We start from the raw sequence: 21,637 nt of genomic DNA on the forward strand, positions 1-21,637 counted from the left end.
TATGTGATGTCCAGCCTTCATTGATTTCCACCATGAAATTGTTATGTTCTTGTACAAACATGTGTCTGTCGGGATGAACTTGAAGGCAATGTCAATGACTCAAATTTCAGAGTTCAATATCTGTCTCATTATGGTAGGTTTTGCTGAGGCTGAACAAATACATTTCCTTGGGTTTAAAGAAAATATTTTGTTAACCCCCTATTGACATACCAAATCAGAGAAGTGGCAAATAAAATACAATGTCAGAAAGTGTACAGTCAGGTGGAAAAAAATTAAATGAGCAGACTATTTTTAACTGGGGAGAAAATTGAAATCACCCAGATGCAAAGGGACCTGGGAACCCTCGTGCAGGGTCGCCTGAAGGTAAACTCGCAATTTGAGTTGGTGGTGAAGAAGGCAAATGCAATGCTGGAATTTGTGTCAAGAGGAATAGAATATTATGTCAACCTGGAAACTGGAAGATAATTTGAAAATACAACAATATAGAAATGAATAAATGTATTCCATTAGAAAAAATAACATATAGTTTAAGAAATAATATTGAAATATTCGAACAAGTATGGGAGCCTTACATTAAATACAATAGCGAAAACCTACCGGGGACAAACATTACCTAAGTTGATGGAAGGAGAAGGAAAGAAAAGAATGCACTCTGTCGAATTTCTGGTGTATTTTTGTTGAATGACAACATTGTCTGACTGAATTAATGCAACCTAGATTGTATACCTAAAATGGATGAGGGGGGGGTGGTGGGGGGGGTGGCTTGGGAGGAGGGAGGGGGGGGGGGGAGAAAAAGTCACTGTAAATGTGTGAAAAAGAAAAAGTGTATATCATGGCTATTGTGATTTATGGTGTGAAAAATAAAAAATTTAAAAAAAAAAAGAGGAATAGAATATAAGAACAGGGATGTAATGTTGAGGCTTTATAAGGCACTGGCAAGACTTCACGGAAATTGTGAGCAGTCTTGGGGTCCTCATTTAAGAAATGATGTTCTGACATTGGAGGGAGTTCAAAGGAGGTTCATTAGGATGATTCCGGGAATTAAAGGGTTATCATATGAGGACTATTTGACAGCTCTTGGCCTGTACTCTTTGGAACTTAGGTGAATGAGGTGGATCTCATTGAAACATTTTGAATGTTGAAAGGCATGGACAGAGTAGATGTAGAAAGGTTGTTTCCCTTGGTGGGAGAGTCCAGGACAAGAGGGCACAACTTCAGGATTGAAGGGCATCCTCAAAACAGAATTTCTTCAGCCAGAGAGAGGTAACTCTGTTTTATTGCCACAGGCTGCTGTGGAAGCTAGGTCATTGGGTGTGCTTAAAGCAGAGATTGATAAGTTCTTGATTAGCCAAAGGTTATGGGGAGAAGGCTGGGCAGTGGAGCTGAGCGGGAAAATGGATCAGTTCATGATTGAGTAGTAGGGCAGACTCGATGGGATAAATGGCCTATTTCTGCTCCTATGTCTTATGGTCTTAAAACTTCATAACACACAAACACACACATACACACACACACACACACACACACACACACACACACACACCCTCTTATTTCCCTTTTAAGTACTGCCAACCACAAAGACACCAAGCTACCTCCTCATGCTTTTCACCAGTGGACGGTGTTGGTAATGCTATATGACTGAGCACAGTAATACTGGGAACTAAAAACCAATACGCCTCATGAATTTTACACGTTGCAATTAACCTGTGCAGGGTACTTTCAAACGAAGTGCAGTTTTTGGGCTCAAAAAAATTAAACATTATTTTCTATAATACAAACATGAATTCATTTGTTAACAATACATTAACCTTAACATTTCACTTACTTCTCAGGGATGTTTACTGTTTTGTGATATGGTGAAGATAATTAAGAGCATTTTGAGAATGATAAATGGGGGGGAGGGGGTTTGATACAGCCAGCAGAAGGGGTAAGTATGACTAGCTAGAGCCAAACCTTATTGCAGATAAAACACAATTGGGGGGGGGGGGAGTAGAGCTGATTTGCTCCACTCAACCAAATAAGATGAAGGAGTAATCCAGGGCAGTGGAAGTGAAGGGGTCACTGGCTGAAGGACCCACATAGGCTGCAGGTGACTTGCGGTCAGGTGACCCAAAACGGCTGTGGGCCATTGGAGACTGGGTCCGGAGAACCAGGTATCAGAACTGGGATTAGAGAGGGTGCTGAGAGCAAGGAGGGCTCCGAGGGGCCCTGCTGCTAAAGGCTTCCTGATCATGTCGGAGGTTTGGACCTGGAGCTCGGGTGGCCAATGGGTTGAACAGGAGTCTGTGCAGCTACGGGAGCACTGGAGGCAAATCTAGGAATACTCAGTGTCTCTGAAGGGACTCTCTTTTGCTTCTCTTTCCCTTTAGGGGCATCGGTCAATGCTCACAGTGACTCTTTGTTTGCCTTACAGCATTTGTACATGACATTTTTAATGTATTATTACATGACAATATGAACCTTGAATCTTGAGATGTGCCTTCTTGTAATGCTATTGAGTGAATACCCTTAAACTGTTCACTTGCCATGAGAATGATGTTAGCATCACTTACCATTCATGTGCACTTGATATTTTTCTATGTTGGTGAAAAGTAAAGTGAAAAACAGCGGACAGTTGAATTTTTTTTGTTGCAGCTAATCTGCTGAATGCTAAATGGTGGCAGATGTTTGCAGGCATGAACTTTATTTCCCTGTGTGAGCTGCTTTCCACTGAAATTTCTGCATGCAGCCAAGGCAAGGTCTCTGCAGTTACAACTGTGGCTCATCAGCAGCCTCTGTCGGATGTCAGAAGGCATGGATCTTGCCTCATTATCTGAGTGATCCGCTTGTGTAAAGCAAGAGAGAGGCAACGGCATACACGAGGGAGAGGGATCAGGAGCGAAGACTGCAACTTGCGGAGTTGCAATGTACTTCAATCATTTTATGGTTGCAGACGCTGTTGTTGCTAGAGAGCTAAGTGGAACACGTTAGGCTGCAGACGCTGTCTGAAATGCTGGAGGAACTCAGCGGTCTTTTCAGCATCTATAGGAGACAAAGATATAATTCAGAAAGTCTCAGAATTCAAACAATTGGGGAGGAATCCAGACCAACAAAAGGTGTTAATTGGATGTGATAAGGAACTAGATAGAATTTATCATGTCTGTGTGAAAGGAGACAGGGAATGGAGAGACCACGTGGGAAGAAGGGGGTGGGGCTGGGGGTTAACGAAAGCCAATGTTAATGCCATCCAGTTGGAAGGTGCCCAGATGGAAAATGAGATGTTCTTCCAATTTGCGGGTGATCTCAGTCTGGCAGTACATGAGACCATGGACAGACATGCTGGTAAGAGAATGGGATGGAGAATTGAAATGGGTGGCCACTGGGAGATCCACACTATCTCAATGGACAGCGTCGAGGTGCTCAACGATGCGATCTCCCGGTGTGCGCCCGGATTCTCCAATCTCAAATTGAGTGTCCAACTCAAATTCACAGAGGGCCAAAATTAAAAACTTGGACTAAGTCGTGGGCCAAACTAAATATTTATTGAAAATTTTCAACAACATCTGCATGTTTTCTCATCTTTCAACATATGTAATGTTAAACTTTTTATTATTAAAATAAATGTTTAATAATAGTTTTGGTTAAACTCTTTCCAGAAGAAGCATTAACAAATGAGAAATAAAATATTCAATAAATAATATTTCTCTATAGCCTTTAAACTCCTTTTAAATGTATTTTTTTTCAAGCCAACAAGTCAAAAAAATAACAACTTGCTTCAATGAAAATCCAATCTTTCAACTATGAACAGTCCAAAGTTAACCAAAGAAAATATTAATCCAAGCTTAGCTTGCTACACTGTGATTTACTCTGATGCACCTGGGACTAAACCAGATACTTGGCATCTCTTCTTAGATGCAAGTTCATCAAACTCTGGGGTCAGAGTTTGCCTCCCACCTGTCTTGAAAGGTCCTGTTTTCTGTCTTTCGTTTGGCCATTTTTCGTAAGGGGTTTATTACGTGTGAGTTGGGCGACAGGTCGCAGATGCTAATGAAAGGAAACAGAGGAGGTGGGGGCGATTAGCGGGCTGACAGGCCGGCGCCAACGCATTTGCAAAGCATTCTGGGATTTGTAGTGTTAGCTGTGCATGCGCTATACTGGCTCGGCGGCCAGCGGGCCAGCTCTAATACATATTTGATATGATCTTGTTGGCCAAATATAATTATATCACGGGCCAAATTTGGCCCACGGGCCTGAGTTTGACATATGTGCAGTAGATGATCCCTGCAGATTCACAAGTGAAATGTTGCTTTACTTGGAAGGACTGTTTGGGGTCCCGAATGGTGGTAAAGGAGGAGGTGTGGGCGCAAGTGGAGGGGTAGGTTCCAAGGGGACGATGGGTAGGGAGGGAGGAGTGGACAAAGAAGTCACAGAGGGAACAGTCCCTGCGGAAGAAGGAGAGGCGAATATGTGTCTAGTGGTGGGATCACTTAGTAGGTGGTGGAAATGGTGGAGGAGAATGTGTTGGATGCGGAGGCTGGTGGGGTGGTAGGTGAGGACAAGAGGAATCCTGTCCTTGTTGCACTTGGGGGTGGAGGGGCCATGGCAGATGTGCGGTTATGGAGATATGTGGGTGAGGGCAAGCATTTTGTTAACTGACAATGTAACAAGGGCTGGTGCAGTGCCACACGTGGTAGCACCATGGCCTCCCAGAGCCAGGGACCCAGATACAAACTGGACCTTGGGTGCTGCCTGTGCAGAGTTTGCATTTTTCCCCATGTGGGATTCCTCTGAATCCTCTGGTTTCCTCCAACATCCCAAAATGACACAGGTTGATAGATTAATTGGCGTCTCTTAAATTAAATTAATTTAAGTCTCTTAAATCAGGGTTCAATAAACCCTTTGTCAAGTCTAAGAAAGAACAGGTGAATTGACAAATATTAATGGGGTAAGAAGCTGGGGAAGGGCTCAGAGGTGATAGAGCAAAGGATGGAAAGTATGGGAGGTGGAGAGACAGTTAGAGGGAGAAACCAGAAGGAAAGTGGGGATGGGGCAAGGAAAGAATCAAGTCAAGTTTATTGTCATCCGATTGCACAAATACAACCTGACGAAACAGTGTTCTCCGGTCCTTGGTGCAAAACACACAGACATGTGTGTCTGCATAACACACATACGACCAACAATACATATGCAGGACAAGTATTTATGTAAGTAAGTAAATAAACAAATATTGTTTCCTGAGGGTTAGTGTGAGCAGTTCCTTTAGTTGTTCATCATTCTCACAGCCCGTGGGAAGAAGCTGTTCCTCAGCCTGGTGGTGCTGGCTCTGATACTCCTGTATCTCTTCCCCAACGGGAGCAGCTGAAAGATGCTTTGAGTGGGTGGAACAGCACCCTTGGTGCAACAAAAAGTAGAGTGAAAAACAAATGAGTAAGTTTAGGAGTCGATAAAAGAGCGGCACGATTGGTGCAGCAGTTAGTGCAACGCCATTACAGTACCTGTGATCAGGACTAGGGTTCGAATCCCGCGCTGTCTGTGAGGAGGTGGTACCTTCTTCCTGTGTCTGAGTGGGTTTCCTCCAGGGGCTCCGGTTTCCTCCACCGTTCGAAACGCACCAGGGGTTGTAGGTCGATTGGGTGTAATTGGGCAGCATGGGCTCATGGGCCGAGCTGGCCTGTTACCGTGCTATACATCTAAATTTAAAAACTTAAAAGACAGAGTGGAATCAGAGGAGCGTGCAATACACAAATGTGCTGGAGAAACTCTTCGCTTCTCTCGCTGAATAAGCTTGATGCTCAATTCGTTACCTGAATTAGAAAAATCAATGTCCCTGTCATCCTTGAATTAATAGTTCACCTCAAATGAAGGTAAATCGTCTCAGCCGAGTGATTGTTACACTATTTACATGACTTTCTTCACCACACATTCTGAACTATTTCAGACTCCCTTACATTTGAAGCAGTTATATTCAATGAAAACACTCAACTGATAAGAAAAATTCCTGAGTCAGATGCAGGCTTGGCACATGATTTTGTATGAAAATGACCAAGAGGGAAACTCAATACATTTTAAAAATCAGGGTTCAATAAATCCTTTGCATTCAGCTGATTTTGTTTTCTGAAAGAGATTTTCAATTGTTAGAAGTGGCACTGACTTTGTGTACAAAGGTCTCGTCTCCCTTGTTTGACTCTCACAAACCATCAGATTGCGTAGGTTTTATGATGTCTGTGTATACAGTTCGCAGGAGACTTCACAGCCCAGTCGCATGAAGTCTTCACAGTGAGCATTTGGGGAAGACATTTCCATTGAAGCAACCAAAATATTCCAAATGCTGTTGTGGTCTTCTCACATCGGAGAGACTGAATGCAGACTGGGAGATTGCTTCAATGAGCGCATCAACTCCATTGACAGAGTAGAATGGAATTATTTATTCAAAGTACTACAGAAGTTCAACCTACCAGAGAAATATATTAATTAGATTAAAGCATTATATAAGGGACCATTGGTGAAGGTGGCAGTAAATGGATATATATCAAACCAATTTAAATTAAGCAGGTCAACTAGGCAGGGATGTCCACTAATTCCCTCACTGTTCGTGTTAGCTATAGAACCCTTGGCAGAACTGATAAGAACAGAAAATAAAATAAGAGGGATAAAAATAAAAGAGAAGGAATATAAAATCGGTCTATTTGCAGATGACATCATAGTATACTTAACAGAACCAGAATTATCAATAAAAGAATTACATAAGAAATTGAAGGAATATGGAGAAGTGTCGGGGTAAAAGATCAACGCAAATAAAAGTGAAGCGATGCCAATGAATAATGCGGATTTCACAAAGTTTAAGAAAGAATCACCATTTAAATGGCAAACACAAGCAATCTGATACCTAGGTATTCAACTAGATAATAATCTAGGCCATCTATACAAATTAAATTATCAGCCATTAATGAAGAAATTACAAGATGACTTAGAACATTGGAAAGATTTACCACTAACATTGATAGGAAGGGTAAATTGCATTAAAATGAATATCTTCCCAAGGATACGATACCTATTTCAATCGTTACCAATTCACCTAACAGAGAAATTCTTCAAGGAGCTAAAGAAAATAATAAGGAATTTCATATGGAAAGGGGGGAAACCGAGGATCTTTGGTTTGGCTTCGCGGATGAAGATTTATGGAGGGGGTAAATGTCCACGTCAGCTGCAGGCACGTTTGTGGCTGACAATTCCGATGCGGGACAGGCAGACACGGTTGCAGCGGTTGCAGGGGAAAATTGGTTGGTTGGGGTTGGGTGTTGGGTTTTTTGGGTTTTTCCTCCTTTGCCTTTTGTCAGTGAGGTGGGCTCTGCGGTCTTCTTCAAAGGAGGTTGCTGCCCGCCAAACTGTGAGGCGCCAAGATGCACGGTTTGAGGCAATATCAGCCCACTGGCGGTGGTCAATGTGGCAGGCACCAAGAGATTTCTTTAGGCAGTCCTTGTACCTTTTCTTTGGTGCACCTCTGTCATGGTGGCCAGTGGAGAGCTCGCCATATAACACGATCTTGGGAAGGCGATGGTCCTCCATTCTGGAGACGTGACCCACCCAGCGCAGCTGGATCTTTAGCAGCGTGGACTCGATGCTGTCGACCTCTGCCATCTCGAGTACTTCGACGTTAGGGATGAAAGCGCTCCAATGAATGTTGAGGATGGAGCGGAGACAATGCTGGTGGAAGCGTTCTAGGAGCCGTAGGTGGTGCCGGTAGAGGACCCATGATTCGGAGCCGAACAGGAGTGTGGGTATGACAACGGCTCTGTATACGCTTATCTTTGTGAGGTTTTTCAGTTGGTTGTTTTTCCAGACTCTTTTGTGTAGTCTTCCAAAGGTGCTATTTGCCTTGGCGAGTCTGTTGTCTATCTTGTTGTCGATCCTTGCATCTGATGAAATGGTGCAGCCGAGATAGGTAAACTGGTTGACCGTTTTGAGTTTTGTGTGCCCGATGGAGATGTGGGGGGGGCTGGTAGTCATGGTGGGGAGCTGGCTTATGGAGGACCTCAGTTTTCTTCAGGCTGACTTCCAGGCCAAACATTTTGGCAGTTTCTGCAAAACAGGACGTCAAGCGCTGAAGAGCTGGCTCTGAATGGGCAACTAAAGCGGCATCGTCTGCAAAGAGTAGCGCTAGATAAATTAACAGAATGGTACAAACAAGGAGGCTTACAACTACCAAACTTTAAGAATTATTATAGAGCAGCACAATTAAGATACCTATCAGATTTTTATCAAACAAGGGAAAAACCAGATTGGACCAGATTAGAGCTTGATAAAATAGGGGAGAAGGTACCTGAACATATACTATATAAGTGGGATGAGAAGCTGGTGCAACATAGGAATTCACCAGTACTGCACCATCTGCTCAACATTTGGAAGACGATTCATGTAGAAAGGAAAAAAACAAATTATCAACTACCAAAATTAATATTGACGCAAAATCAACTAATCCCTTTCACAATAGATAACCTTTCCTTTAGCGAATGGGAGAGAAAAGGGATCAAAGAATAGAAAATTGTTTTTTGGGAAATAATTTATTATCTTTTGAACTAATGAAGTACAAATATGGAATAACTCACGGTTTGCATGTTTGCATACCAACAACTGAAAACCTACTTGAAGGACAAATTGGGAAGCGGGCTGAGGTTACCAGAAGGAAGCAGTTTTGAATATGTGATTACAGACACAATGATAATTAAAAGATTTATAACAAACATGTACATCAAACTGCAAGAGAAAGAGAACGACGAAATACGCTGTAAACCCAAACAAAAATGGGAACAAGATCTAAACATAAAGATAAAGAATGAAGGGAAAAGCTATGCTCTGGAACTATGAGAAATACAATAAACACGAGGTTATGCAACACAGGCTATACACCACGCCCCAAAAATTAAATAAATGGGACCCAACAGTATCAGACAGATGTTTTCGCTGTAAGAAGGAAACGGGAACAACAGTACATGCAATTTGGCATGTGAGAAAGTGGAAAAGTTTTGGGAAGATCTAAACCAGGTATTAAATAAAATCACAAAAAGCAACATACCAAAAAATCCAGAGATCTTTCTTCTAAGTAATATAAGAACTTGGCCTCGATTTGGATGAAGCACAAAAAAGATTTATTATGATAGCCTTAGCTGTAGCAAAAAAATGTATAATGTCAACCTGGAAATCAGAAGATAGCCTGAGAATACAGCAATGGTACATAGAAATGAATAAATGTATTCCAATGGAAAAAATAACATATAATTTAAGAAATAACATCACAGTATTCGAACAAATTTGGGAACCGTACATGGAACACAACAGAGAAGTCCTAACACGGACCTCCGCCACCTAAAATGACAAAAGGAGAAAAAGACTAAATGAACTGACCCAGTGTGTAAAAGTAGATGACACAAATTTCTTGTTTATTTTCATTGTGTGATGACATTGTTTAATGGGTTTAATGTATCATATATGTTGAACGTTGAGTGAGTGGGGAGGGGGGGGGGGTGAAGGAGGGAGGGAAGGGAGGGGGGAAAAGGGGAGAAAATGACACTGTGTATATTCAAGAGGGAAATGTTTATGTGTATTTTGGTCAATATGGTTCATAGTGTGAAAAATAAAAATAAAAAATTTAAAAATGAGCACATCAACTCTGTCTTCCTTAATAGCATGGACTTCCCAGTTGCCACACATTTCAGTTCCCTATCTATTCCCATACTTACATGTCTGTCCATGGTCTCATGCACTGCCAGACTGAGTCCACCTGCAAACTGGAGGAACAACGCATCATCTTCAGATTGAACAGAGTACAGGCCCTTCAGTCCTTGATGTTGTGCCACACATATATTTTTAAACATTGTTCTAAACCTTCCCTATCTCGTAACCTTCTGTTTTCCTTCCATCCATGTGCCTGCCTATGCCGCCAATTTTCATTTATACTCAGCATCTGATGCCTCTCATGTCAGTGTCCAACAAAAGTCGGCCAGCGTCGATGGATTCCAGTTGCCCTGAACCTGTTTTTTCATGGTCACAATGTCCTGGTGAAACCTTTCACCATGTTTGTCACTGACTGCACCAGGTTCAGCAGGGAAGAAGCCCAAGTGCGAATGCAGAAAATGAATTTTCAATGACATCTTGCACCTCATGATTTTGTATGCTTGAAGTTTGAAGCATTTTGTAAGTTTGGTGGTCTGTAGAAAATTCTCAACAACATCTTTAAATGCCTTAAGACAATATTTGCATAGCACCTGCACTGAGTGCATGGCCAGGCCTGGCTTGGACTCACCAAAACAGCTTGCTTTGTGGGCAATATACAAATAGATTTAAAATATGACAGGAAATCCCAAAAATATGTTATATCTAATAAACAGTATGTGACAGGAAAATTTTAAGGTGATTTTCATGATCCATAAAATATACCCAAAAGTGTTCAGGAAGCAAAATCTTTGTTGTTCAGAATAACCATTGTGCTTGTTTGTGTGATCTAATGGGATTGTTGTCTAAAGAGGGTACACAGCGTTGTTGACGACCCCTTCCACCTCGCACAGAAAGAAGCTTTTCATTTGCTCCCAGGAAGTTGCATCACATCGACCTAAACTTTCCAACTGTGGCTGTGTGGAGGTGTGCAATAAAATTATGAGCACTTCACACTCTTGCTCTCTCCATTGTCAACAAGTGCAAGTATCTGGTCATTAAGAATGCAAAACTAATCAGTATTATTCTCTTAAGTGTTTGCAGTGACAAGGAATTCAGGTGATAATGGTGCCTGATTATAGAGATGCAGAGGGGCCCCATGAGTGTCTGATTGTTTAGCACTTGGATGTAATACTAATGAGGGGTTGTACTGCGGAAGGGAATCAACAAACTTGTGCAAGGCCAGAGCCTCGGTGTATTGTTCAGTGAGAAAGCTTGCATTCTTTAAGCTCATCTTTGTAAGAGTTGTAACTGATAACCACTGGTATGAATTCAGCACCAAATGTAATCATGAAACCATTTGAAAATGCTAGTGCATTGTGACGCAGCAAATGAAGCCAGAGTTCAAGTTCAAGTTTATTATTGAGTGAAACATGAAAGTCTGCAGACACAGTGATTGTGGTAAAAACACAGCAATGCTGGAGGAACCCAGCCGGCCTCACAGTGCCCATAGGAGGTTTTGGACCTGACCTCTTCCTTGAAGAAGGGCTTTGGCCTGAAACGTCAGTAATATATCTTTGGCTCCTATGGACACAGAGAGACTTACTGAGTTCCTCCAGAATTTCTGTGTTTTTTTTCAAGTTTATTGTCATCCGATTGTACAAGTGCAATCTGACGAAACAGCGTTCTCCAGTCCTCAATGCAATACATGCAAACACCCAACTATTCATAACACACATACAGACAATACATATGCAGCACAAATATACTGTGTTTATAAAAATAGATAGCATCTCGGATGGTTTGTATGAGCAGATCTTTCAGTTGTTCACATCCTCGCTGGGAAGAAACTATTTCTCAGCCTGGTGGTGCTGGCTCTGATACTCCTGTATCTCTTCCCCGATGGGAGCAGCTGAAAGATTCTGTGTTCAAAACTGATTTGCAATGCTGTCTCTGTGAAGTTTGCAGGTTCTCCCAGTAGGTGGTCTGGTTTTTAACCACATCCTCTAAATACGTGAGTCGTCAGGTTAATCAGCCACTGTGAGTTGTCCTCCATCTTGGTGAGTCAACAACAAACTTAATCAGGGACTCCTTTAAGGACTCTTACTTGTGCACTTTATTATTTGTTTGTTTTCCCTTCTCTGTATTGCACAGTCAGTTATTTACATTTGTTTATTTGTTTACACATACACATTTTGCTCAGAATTTTTTCTGGCTGGAAAAAGAATCTCAGGGTTGTATGTGATGTCATGTGTGTTCTCTGAGAAGAAAATTGATGTTTAAAATCTGAATCTGGTAGCGCCTGAGGTAGTTCATAAGAATGTGTGGAGAATACAATGATTCTATTGGATCAGTGTGACTGGCTGGTCGATGGTCAGTGAGGACAGTCCCAGACTCCCTTCGACTGACACTCTTGACCCAATGCTGGAGGAACTCACTGATGTTGCTTCACTGCTGAGTTCCTCCAGCATATTGTTTTTATCTCCACATTGCAGCATCCATAGCCACTGATGCCCCTCTCCCCGCCAATGTCGGGCTAACACTGGGCAGTTCCCTGCTTTCTCCTTCCCCGATTTCTGAAATAGTGGGGTCACATTTTCTCCCCTCCAACTTGCAAGAACCATCTCTGCATGACTCTACCTCAAGAAGGCAGAAAACAATAATGATCTTCATCAATGTGGCCACCACCTCTTCTCACTGCCACCTTCAGGCAAGAGGTTCAGAAGCACAAAGTCCAGCTCTCAAGAACAGCTTTATTTTGAGCCCTCACCATTCCACCCTGACCATGTCCACGATCTACCCTGGCCCCACAAAAGATCTGCCTGCACTTTGGAAACGGTACTTTTATTCTTGCACATACTGCAACTGTGAATATTCATTAACCTACCTACCCTTTTATATTATTACTTCTGTATCTATTATGGTCAATTAATTTATATTATATTTGTTGGTGGCTTTATTTAAAATCCCGCGACTGTGAGGTCTGCACCCAAGATGGCAGCGCCTCTGATTGGCAGCAGCCACAAAGGGTTGCCGACTCCGGGGAAGCAGAGAACTGGTTCAGGGCACCATAAAACAGGGAGACCACCCACGGGGTGGACCAGTGAGGGGTTTTGTGACTGAGGAACACCCAGACGGTGAGCTGTTGGTGACTCAAGGAGAGGAACCCAAGCAGACTGTGGGCCGCTGGAAACGGGCTCCAGACTAGCTGAAGGGGTAGCAGGTATCAGAACCAGGATACGAGAGGGCGCTTAAGGGTCTTGATCGTGTTGGCGATGGCTTAGACTGGACTCTGTGTGGCTTCAGGAGCACTGGAGGCGAATCCACAGACACTTGGTGACTCTGGGGGGATCTATCTTTTTCTTCTCTTTCTCTGACTGTAACAGGCACTTCAGATCATTTATGCTGATGGAGAATCTGCCTTACAGCAGGCAAAAGGCAATTTCATATATTAAATGACAATAAACCGAATTTTGAATCTTGTGTGTCGATGTGACAACAGCAAATAAGAATTTCAATGCAGCTCTAACTGTACTTGTGTTTGAGACAATAAACACCAATCTTCTCAGAATCCATATAATTTTAGAAGGTGGTATTATTCCCATTGCCGACTTTTCACAACTCTGGGATATGGAGAGTCAGGTCCCTGGGAGTCATCAGTTTCAGGTTTATGAACATTTCTGGTTATGTTTCTTTTCCACACTTGCTTGCACTGGACTCTCTTCTCAAATCTTTCTGGCAAGTATTTTGTGCCTTCTGTGAATCATTGAATTCCTCTCCTATTTCCTTACCTGCTGTTAAAAATTCAACTCACAAACATAGGGAGTGATTGCAGATATTTATCTGACACATTCCAGGTTGTAAACTGCAGGAATATCTGTGCAGTTATCGCCCTGTCTGACACAGCAATGATTCCCATGGTTTCTTACCTCAGATCAGACTCATGATCTGTTCCATCCACTGTTATTTGGAACTTGGTGGCATGGATGGTGAAAAATTGACATCATATTGTCACGTTGGCTTTTAGTGTTGCCTGGAGACAAGGAACAGTGATGAACCAAGAACCCCTCCGTAGGATTTACAGTGCGTCAACACTGCAGTGTTAACTTGACTGTCATACACTGAAGTGGTGACATTTTGAATCACTGTGTCGTAGGAAGGAAAAATATAAGGGGATTATTTAAACAAAAGGTAGTAGGGGTTATGTCAGCGATGATGAACAGAAAGAAATATTGTTTTTTATTGTTACTAATTTTATTTAACAATGTTGAAGTCCCACAGGTATAGATCTAGTTTTAAACAACCTCTTCGGACCCCACTATTTCCTTGTGATGTGTCATCTCCCACCCCCATTCACTCCCGCCAATTAATTCTCCCTACAAAGGGGCAATTGATGGTGGGCCATAACTCTACTGAACTGCACATATGTGGGATATGGGGAGGAAAGCAGAGCACCAGGCAGTAACCCTCATGGTCACAGAAATGGACCAAGTCCACATGGAGAACACAGGAGGTCAGGATGGAAACCACGGGTCGCAGACACTGTGGGGCAGCAGATCTGCCTGTTCTGTCACTGTGTCGCTGTTGCTCTTTACAAGTGCTGGCCTTTAAGGATTTCTTCTGTCACGTGGGTTGGGGAAAGGAAGTCTGAATCTAATTCAGAATTTAGTTTTCCGGTGCCAACACTGTTTTGATGATGAAACCCTCTGTAAATCACCCAGTAGCAGCTTGTTCATGTTCAGAGGCTTTATCGTACTTTCACATACCGACACACTCACACCTTTCTACCCTCACATATATACATACTGACACTCACAAACTCACACCCTAACACACACAAACACATCTTCATTCACTAACTCATACTCACGTGTCCTCAGACATACATACATACACACACGCACGCACACACACACAAATACACCACACACACACACACACACACACACACACACACACACACACACACACACACACACACACACACACACACACACACACACACACACACACACACACACACCCTCCCATGGAACCAGCTGCTGTTTTCAATCCTGGATGGAGGTGAAGGGACTGAGTGGTGCTCCTTGACCTGAGACTATTTTACAAACATTCTGTCCTAGGTGGTGGGAGAGGCCACTCTGAGCTGAGGGAGGCAAACTGAAGGGAGAGTTAGATAGACAAAGAGATTGGACTGGGAGTGAGTGAGAGGACAGGAGGAAGGGAGAGAGTGGGGAGGCCTCATGGGAAATGTCAGAACCAGGCAGCTCAGGATCTGGGAAGGCTTAGAGGGATCCCAGGATATGATTTCCAGGCTGGAGCATAATGCCTGAACTTGGGGAAAAATGACAGAACCTATGCCAGTGTCCCGATCTCAAATGTCTGTAAGGAGTTTGTACTTTCTCCCCATGTTGTGTGCGTTTCCTCTGGATGCTCTGGTTTCCTCCAACCCTCCAAGAATGTATGGGGTTAGTAGGTTAATTGGTGTATTTTGGCAGCACGGGGTCATGGGCTGGAAAGGCCTGTTACTGAGTTGTATGTCTAAAAAAAGTTTAAAAATTAAACCAGATAGATCAGGATCTGGGAGAGCTTGGCAGGAACCAGGCGATGCTATCCAGGCAGGAGAACAATGCCTGAACTCGGGACAGATGACAAGGATCAGGGAGGGCATATCCAGGCCAGAATCCCACAGGAATGTCACTGGGAATTGGGAGTGATTGCCAGCAACACAGGCAGGAGAGGCAGCAGGTAGAGTTGTGGGCAGTAATGGAGTCGCGAGGGGGGTGGGAGAGTCTGTGGTGGTCTGAGGCACATGGCCATGATCGTCTGAGAATAGATAGTATGGTAGATAGAATGTACCCTGGAGCTAACCATGGGCATGAAGGGACAACACCAGCTAGATGGAGGGTGAGCAGCTCGCGTACTCATGCGGGCGTGCCTGGTACATGTTTGTGTGTGAGGTTGTGCTGTGGCCACACGAGGGCAGGAGGGGTCAGCACTACACGGCTGGGAATCCTCCTGCTGCAAACTTCGACCCCTGCCTGACCCAGAATGCGAGACCGTATCTGACAGACATCACAGCTGGTCTTCCCTTGTGTGAGACAGCCCAGGGTGTTCCAACACAGGGCCTGGGGCACTTGCTGCAGCTGTTCTCTGATAACACTGTCTTCCATCAGCAGGGGGCATATAATCACGTTACACCCCCTTCAGACCTCACCCACACAAATATATATGCACACATACGCACATGCGCGCGCGCACTCACACATATACACACACATGCAGCTACATTGATCTCAGATATGCACACACTCATAGAATACACAGGTATATACAAAGATACACACACACACACACACACACACACACACTTACAGAGACATGCACAGATACATGCATGCACACAGACACTTGCCAACATGGGGACTGACTCTCACACATACACACACACACACACACACACACACACACACACACACACACACACGAAGATACATCGATCTCAGACATCCACACACTCACTCATATAGAATACACAGGTACAAACAAAGACACACACACACACACACACACACACTTACACAGACATGCACAGATGCATGCATGCACACACACACACTCGCCAACTTGGGGACTGACTCTCACACATACACACACACACACACACACACACACACACACACACACATGCTCACGGACGCATGTGCACATACAGGCTCATACTCACTCACAGACACACACAAACACACACAGAATCAACTGAAGTTGCATGTTTACATGTGTGACAGGAAGTAGCTGTTGGTTCGCCTGAGCACAGCAGTGCTGAGTCGTGTATCAGCTACTCCACTCCACAGTTTACTGCTTGCTTCCCTGCCGCTGGTTTGCATAGATACCATATAGGAGTGGTATTGTTTAGGAAGCCTGAATGAGGAAGACAATTGACAAGTAGCTAACATGAGCCACCCTCCCTCCACTCTCCTCCCCGAATATCTGCTGATTGGTTGTTCCGGATGAGTCTGAGTAGCCAGTGGACATGCATGTCACGTTTTAAGTCTCTGCTGCTGGTGTAGTGGGGAGGGAGGGGGTTTAGAGGAAGCTCAGCAATATGATAATGATGCGAGAATCTGACTAAAAAAAACTAATATACCACAGTGCCTGTAACAGCTCAAAGAGAAGGAAGCAAGATGGCTGCTGTTAGAGTCTGCTTCTGATGGAGAGAGCCCAGGCTGGTTCAAGGAGTTTGGGAAAATACAAGGTGCAGTGTAGGTATATTTCCAAAAGAGCTATTGAAGGATCATTTTTTAAAAAGGCTTTGCTGCGCATGTGTTGTGTGTTTTGCCTACATGTCTTCCTGTTCTGTTAATGAAATGCTAATAATTCACCAAAGCCCAATGTTAAAAATAGATGATTTCTCACCCTTTCATTTGTGAAATGGGTCTTAGCTCCGTCACCATTTGTCAAGTTCAGTTTCATTGCAACATTGCAGTCTCGCAAGGGGCTGGCTTCTCTGTCGCATACCTTCATTGATTTTTTTTCTTGTTTGTGTTTGATTCATTTTCCCTGCAGGTGGGGAAGGACAATTCAAAAGCCCAAAGATTGAAGCAAGCACTGGCTGAACAGGTAAATGAACAGTTTAGTGTAAGCTTCACTCACAAGAAGTATTTTCTTGGCAATAGATGAGTATTCTGCTTCCATGAGAAACATGGGTGAAGGAAGGAGGTAAACAAAAGACCTTTAATTTCTGATGACTGTGGTGTTGTGGTCTTTTTGCAATGGTGGGCCTGAAGCACATTGCGTAGACCGGCAAATCAAAGCCTATGTTAATCAAACAACTCTGGAATATGTCGGTCTTTTCTTTGGAGGACACGGATGGCATATTGTAATCATGCATAAACAAAGGGAGCTCTTAATCACATATGCTGTAACACCTCAGGACGAGTTCAAGTCTCTGTGAAAATGCAGGCAAAGTCCACGCAAAAACTCACCAGATTTACATAGCCATGTCCCAAATAAACACAGTGGCATGAATTTGGATTTCCCAGCTAAAATTCCACAGAGTGTGTGATTATTTCATAGCTTTTCAGATCAATTTCTTAGACAGTATTTACCAGAGCACTGGGAGGTTTTGTGTGGGACCAATCGTTTTTTTTTTGGTTCAGTACAGAGAGAGGGGCCAAGGTTTGCTGTCACAGTCTGCTAACCCCGAGAGTACTGAATCCTCTTTGCACCTTGCCACTGCCAACTGATGTCAAAACTTTTGACATGTAGCAAGCAAAACGTGCTAGGAACTTTCAGGCTGGAACGCAGAATCAAATTGTGAGAGTCAATTGTCCTGTTTAAAGGAACAGACACTTGAACCGAAAGAGTTAAGAGATTGCATTTTTGTAGGTAACATAATTAGAGCAAGGAAGGGGACTCGGTTCCCATGTGGTTGATTCCATTTGATCTTTCTCCAGTGTAAGCTCTCTCATTGTTATTTCCCTGTCCCTGTGCAAGGACTTCCCAAACTTCACCAGCTGCAGTATTCCTGCACCTGGGTCCGTGATCAGCATTAATTAGCTGCATTATTCTACCCTGCAGACCATATACACTTTAGTGCGCAAACTGACATGTCTCTCGGTTTGACAAGTCAGCATTTGGTGTCTCCTTGTTCACCAATTCATTTACTGAGGAGTGAAGCCATTACAATTTCCAAGGCTTGGTTCTGTTTTGACTCATCTCATGGGAAGGACGCTGTTGACTTACTCATCAATGCATTCAAAGCATTGTATGCAAAATAACGCGCACTTAACTCAAAAGTGGCCCAGAAGCAATACTTGCCTGGTGCGGAGTCCCCTGAAATCTTTCTACTTTCCTGTTTGCAATTTGTATATAAGTCGATGTGTGAAGGTGAGGTTATAGTGTGGCTGGTAATTTAATCTCAAAGCAGAGATGAATGCAATGGTTATGTCAATTTACATCACAGTAATTGTCCTGCACTAAGGACGAGCTATCTCCCAGTAAATACTCTATGATAAGCGATTTAAGCATTTACTTGTAAATTGAATTTTGATGCTATTCAACAAAAGGCTCCACTCCCCGACTTCTTTATGACCTTCAAAAATGACCAGATAATTTCCGAGTGGCACAAGATGGGCAATAGGATTGGCAGCCACATGTGGCAAGTACCGGTAGTTCTTGGATGTAAAAGCTCGCGCTGAGATGATGTTTAGTTCTGACACTCACGTGGTGCAGGGGCCCCATGGAAAGGTTAGAGAGATGGCATGCTAGCTGTTTGGCAGGCAGACTTGGCAATCATGCTGGCTGCAAGCACATGGCTTCGAGGTTTACAAACAGAACTCCTGCACACGTCATCCATGAGTCATCCTAGAAGGGAAACGTAGCACAGGATCCGAACAGGAGGTGCATTATGTTTGTTTTGATCAGGACAAGGATCATAATTCTCCAAGGGTTCAATTTTTCCGAAAAGAAGGGTAGTTTTGATACGCTGCTGGGAAGCTCCAATTGAAATCCATTCCTTTTTTGGATACATTTGTCTGGTGGAAAAACCCTATTTCTTTTCAACAGGTGTACGTGGCTACTTGTCATTCGCCAGTCTTGTCAGATTCAGTTCAAAGATGAGCTTAACATGAGGAATATAAAATGTTCTTATTTTTTAATCAAAGCCTGTTCCGTCTCTACCATTGATACAACTGCAGATTGGCTGCAGTTAAACATTGTGTTGGACTGAGGCAGCGAGAGGTCGTACGAAAGGAATTCACCAAAGGAAAAGGGTTGGATGAGTCAAAACTTCTGCGTCGTACATGAGACGTGCAAATAATCTACTCACTAATTTGTGCTTGAACCTGATTTAATTTTTAACATTGCAAACATGATATCATTTCACCTACAAGAAGATTCCTCCAAATCCTACACGTTACTAATTTCTGTCATTTTGTATTCAAACTGCACACTGTGGTACAAGCCCCTTTCTAGAACGTCGGTTTGGACAATGCATCAGCTCCCAGAAGGATGCAAAGGTCATATAGTTTTTGTTTGATCTCACATGAAAAAGAAGCTATTCACCATGAGGGGATGGCTGAGCAAAGATTTATTGAGATAAACTTATCGATTTCCAACAAAGATAACAAGCGGACAATGTTTCACTTCACAATGTCATCTTGTATTCCAATTCATTAGATTATATATGTGTTTGTTATTAGGGGACTACAATTATAAAGTTAACGTTGGCCATTTAAAATTGAGGAGCATTAAGAATGTCTTCTTGCTGAGGGTAGTCTGGAACTCTCTGCCCATGAGGATTGTGGAGGTTAGATCACTGGAAGTATTTAACGAGAACATAAGAAATAGGAGCAGGAGTCGGCCATCCGGCCCATTGAGCTTCAATGTTGTGGCAGATCTGATGATCGGCTCATCTCCACCTACCTGCCTTTTCCCTGTATCCCTTCATTCCCCAACTATGTAAAAATCTCTCCAAACTTGTCTTAAATATATTTACTGAGGTTGCCTCCACTGCTTCAATGGGAAGTGAATTCCACAGATTCTCCACACTCTGAGAAAAGCAGTTCCTCCTCATCTCCGTCCTAAACCTACTGCCCTGAATCTTGAGGCTATGTCCCCTAGTTCTGGTCTCCTTCACCAATGAGAACAACTTGCCTCCCTCTATGCCTTTCATAATTTTATACGTTTCTGTAAGATCCCTCTCATTCTTCTGAATTCCAACGGGTACAGCCCCAGACGACTCAATCTCTCCTCAAGGTAGGTATAATTTTGAAAGATTGGGGAACTGAGAGCAAAGGGCCACTGGCTGCGAAGGTGAATTGAAGCTTGTTGAATGGTGGTGCATGTTTGAGGAGCTAGGTGACTAACTCCTCCTCTGGTCTTCTCTCCTTAAGTGGGATCACTCTGAGACTGGAGTTCTTTTTCCCTGAGAACCAGAGAACAGGTCATGACTGCAGGGGCCAATTGTTTTTTCCGTTCCCATGCATCATGGGGGTATTGTTCAGTTTGTTCAGTTATCTGATTGCAATGTTGTCTCCAGAATGCAAGATCATTATTGCAATTGATCAGCCAAATGAGCCTGTGGTCTTTTGTCAGGTTTTATTGATCTTGGAAGACTATTGGCTGCTTCAGTGTCCAGAAAAAAGGGTTTATGTCATTGTCTTTTCTTTAAACAGCATTAGATTCCTGGTGTTTGTGTGTCATAATCTTCTAATGACCAATATTAGTCTTGAAAAGGGTGTGTGTAGTGTCTCATGTACTAGATGGATAGTAACCAAGTCTGAAATCATCAGTTATGAGGGCAGGTTACTTAAAATGGAAGTGTTCTGCAGATTATAAAGGGATGCAGTTGAGGTGATTGAAAGAAAGGAACTAATTTAAGATTGCAGGAAAATTCAAAATGAAGGAAATAACCTTACATTTGGAGATCAGCAGTTCAAGGGAGATGAGAGATCTGCATTCTGAACTTTTGGTTGTTTCTCTCTCCATGGATGTTGTCTGACCTGGGTGTTTCCTGCAGATTCTGTGTTAATTTCAGATTTCCAGCATCTGTGGGATTTTGATTTCCAAAGGAGATGTAAGGGGAGTGAAACCAATAAAAAGAGAGACAGACAGACAGACAAGAGAGAGTGACAGGGAAAGTGGCAGAGAGTGAGAGAGAGAGAGGTGAGAGAGAGACTGTGAGAGAGACAGACAGACAGAGATTAAGACAGAGAAAGAGAGAGACAGAGGGGAGAGAGACAGACAGACAGAGACGGTGTGTGTGAGAGAGAGAGGGACAAACAGAGATTAAGACAGAGAGAAAGAGGCAGAGAGAGAGAGATTGAGATAATTTTAAAAGATTTGTATTGAGCGTGGATATTGAGTGCCTGTGAAACAGGGTTGTTTGGATTAGGTACAGGGTTATGGTTAGGGTCAAGCCTTAATGCAGAGCACGATAAAACAGATTCTGGGAATGAATAGTCTCTTCTATGCCAGAGGTGTGTTCCTTGTTGTGTAGAGATATTTT

At 43.1% G+C, this 21,637-nt stretch overlaps 1 protein-coding gene across 3 annotated transcripts in view; it reads left to right on the forward strand.

Moving 5' to 3' along the window:
• The window catches only part of LOC138754179 (methylcytosine dioxygenase TET3-like), a 204,041-nt gene that overhangs the window by 25,223 nt on the left and 157,181 nt on the right, over positions 1-21,637 (forward strand). The window contains exons 1-2 of one of the 3 annotated variants that reach the window (XM_069918067.1): positions 16,693-16,889; positions 17,194-17,247. Coding sequence is in view for 2 of the 3 variants with exons in the window: in XM_069918064.1 (XP_069774165.1) it covers positions 16,838-16,882; positions 17,194-17,247 (99 nt within the window). In the remaining variant the exon portion in view is untranslated. Of the gene's footprint in view, positions 1-16,692; positions 16,890-17,193; positions 17,248-21,637 lie in introns of those variants that run through there. The other 2 variants (XM_069918064.1, XM_069918063.1) reach the window with 2 other exon arrangements.

Source organism: Narcine bancroftii, chromosome 2, assembly GCF_036971445.1.
Source record: "Narcine bancroftii isolate sNarBan1 chromosome 2, sNarBan1.hap1, whole genome shotgun sequence".
Taxonomy (NCBI): Eukaryota; Metazoa; Chordata; class Chondrichthyes; order Torpediniformes; family Narcinidae; genus Narcine; species Narcine bancroftii.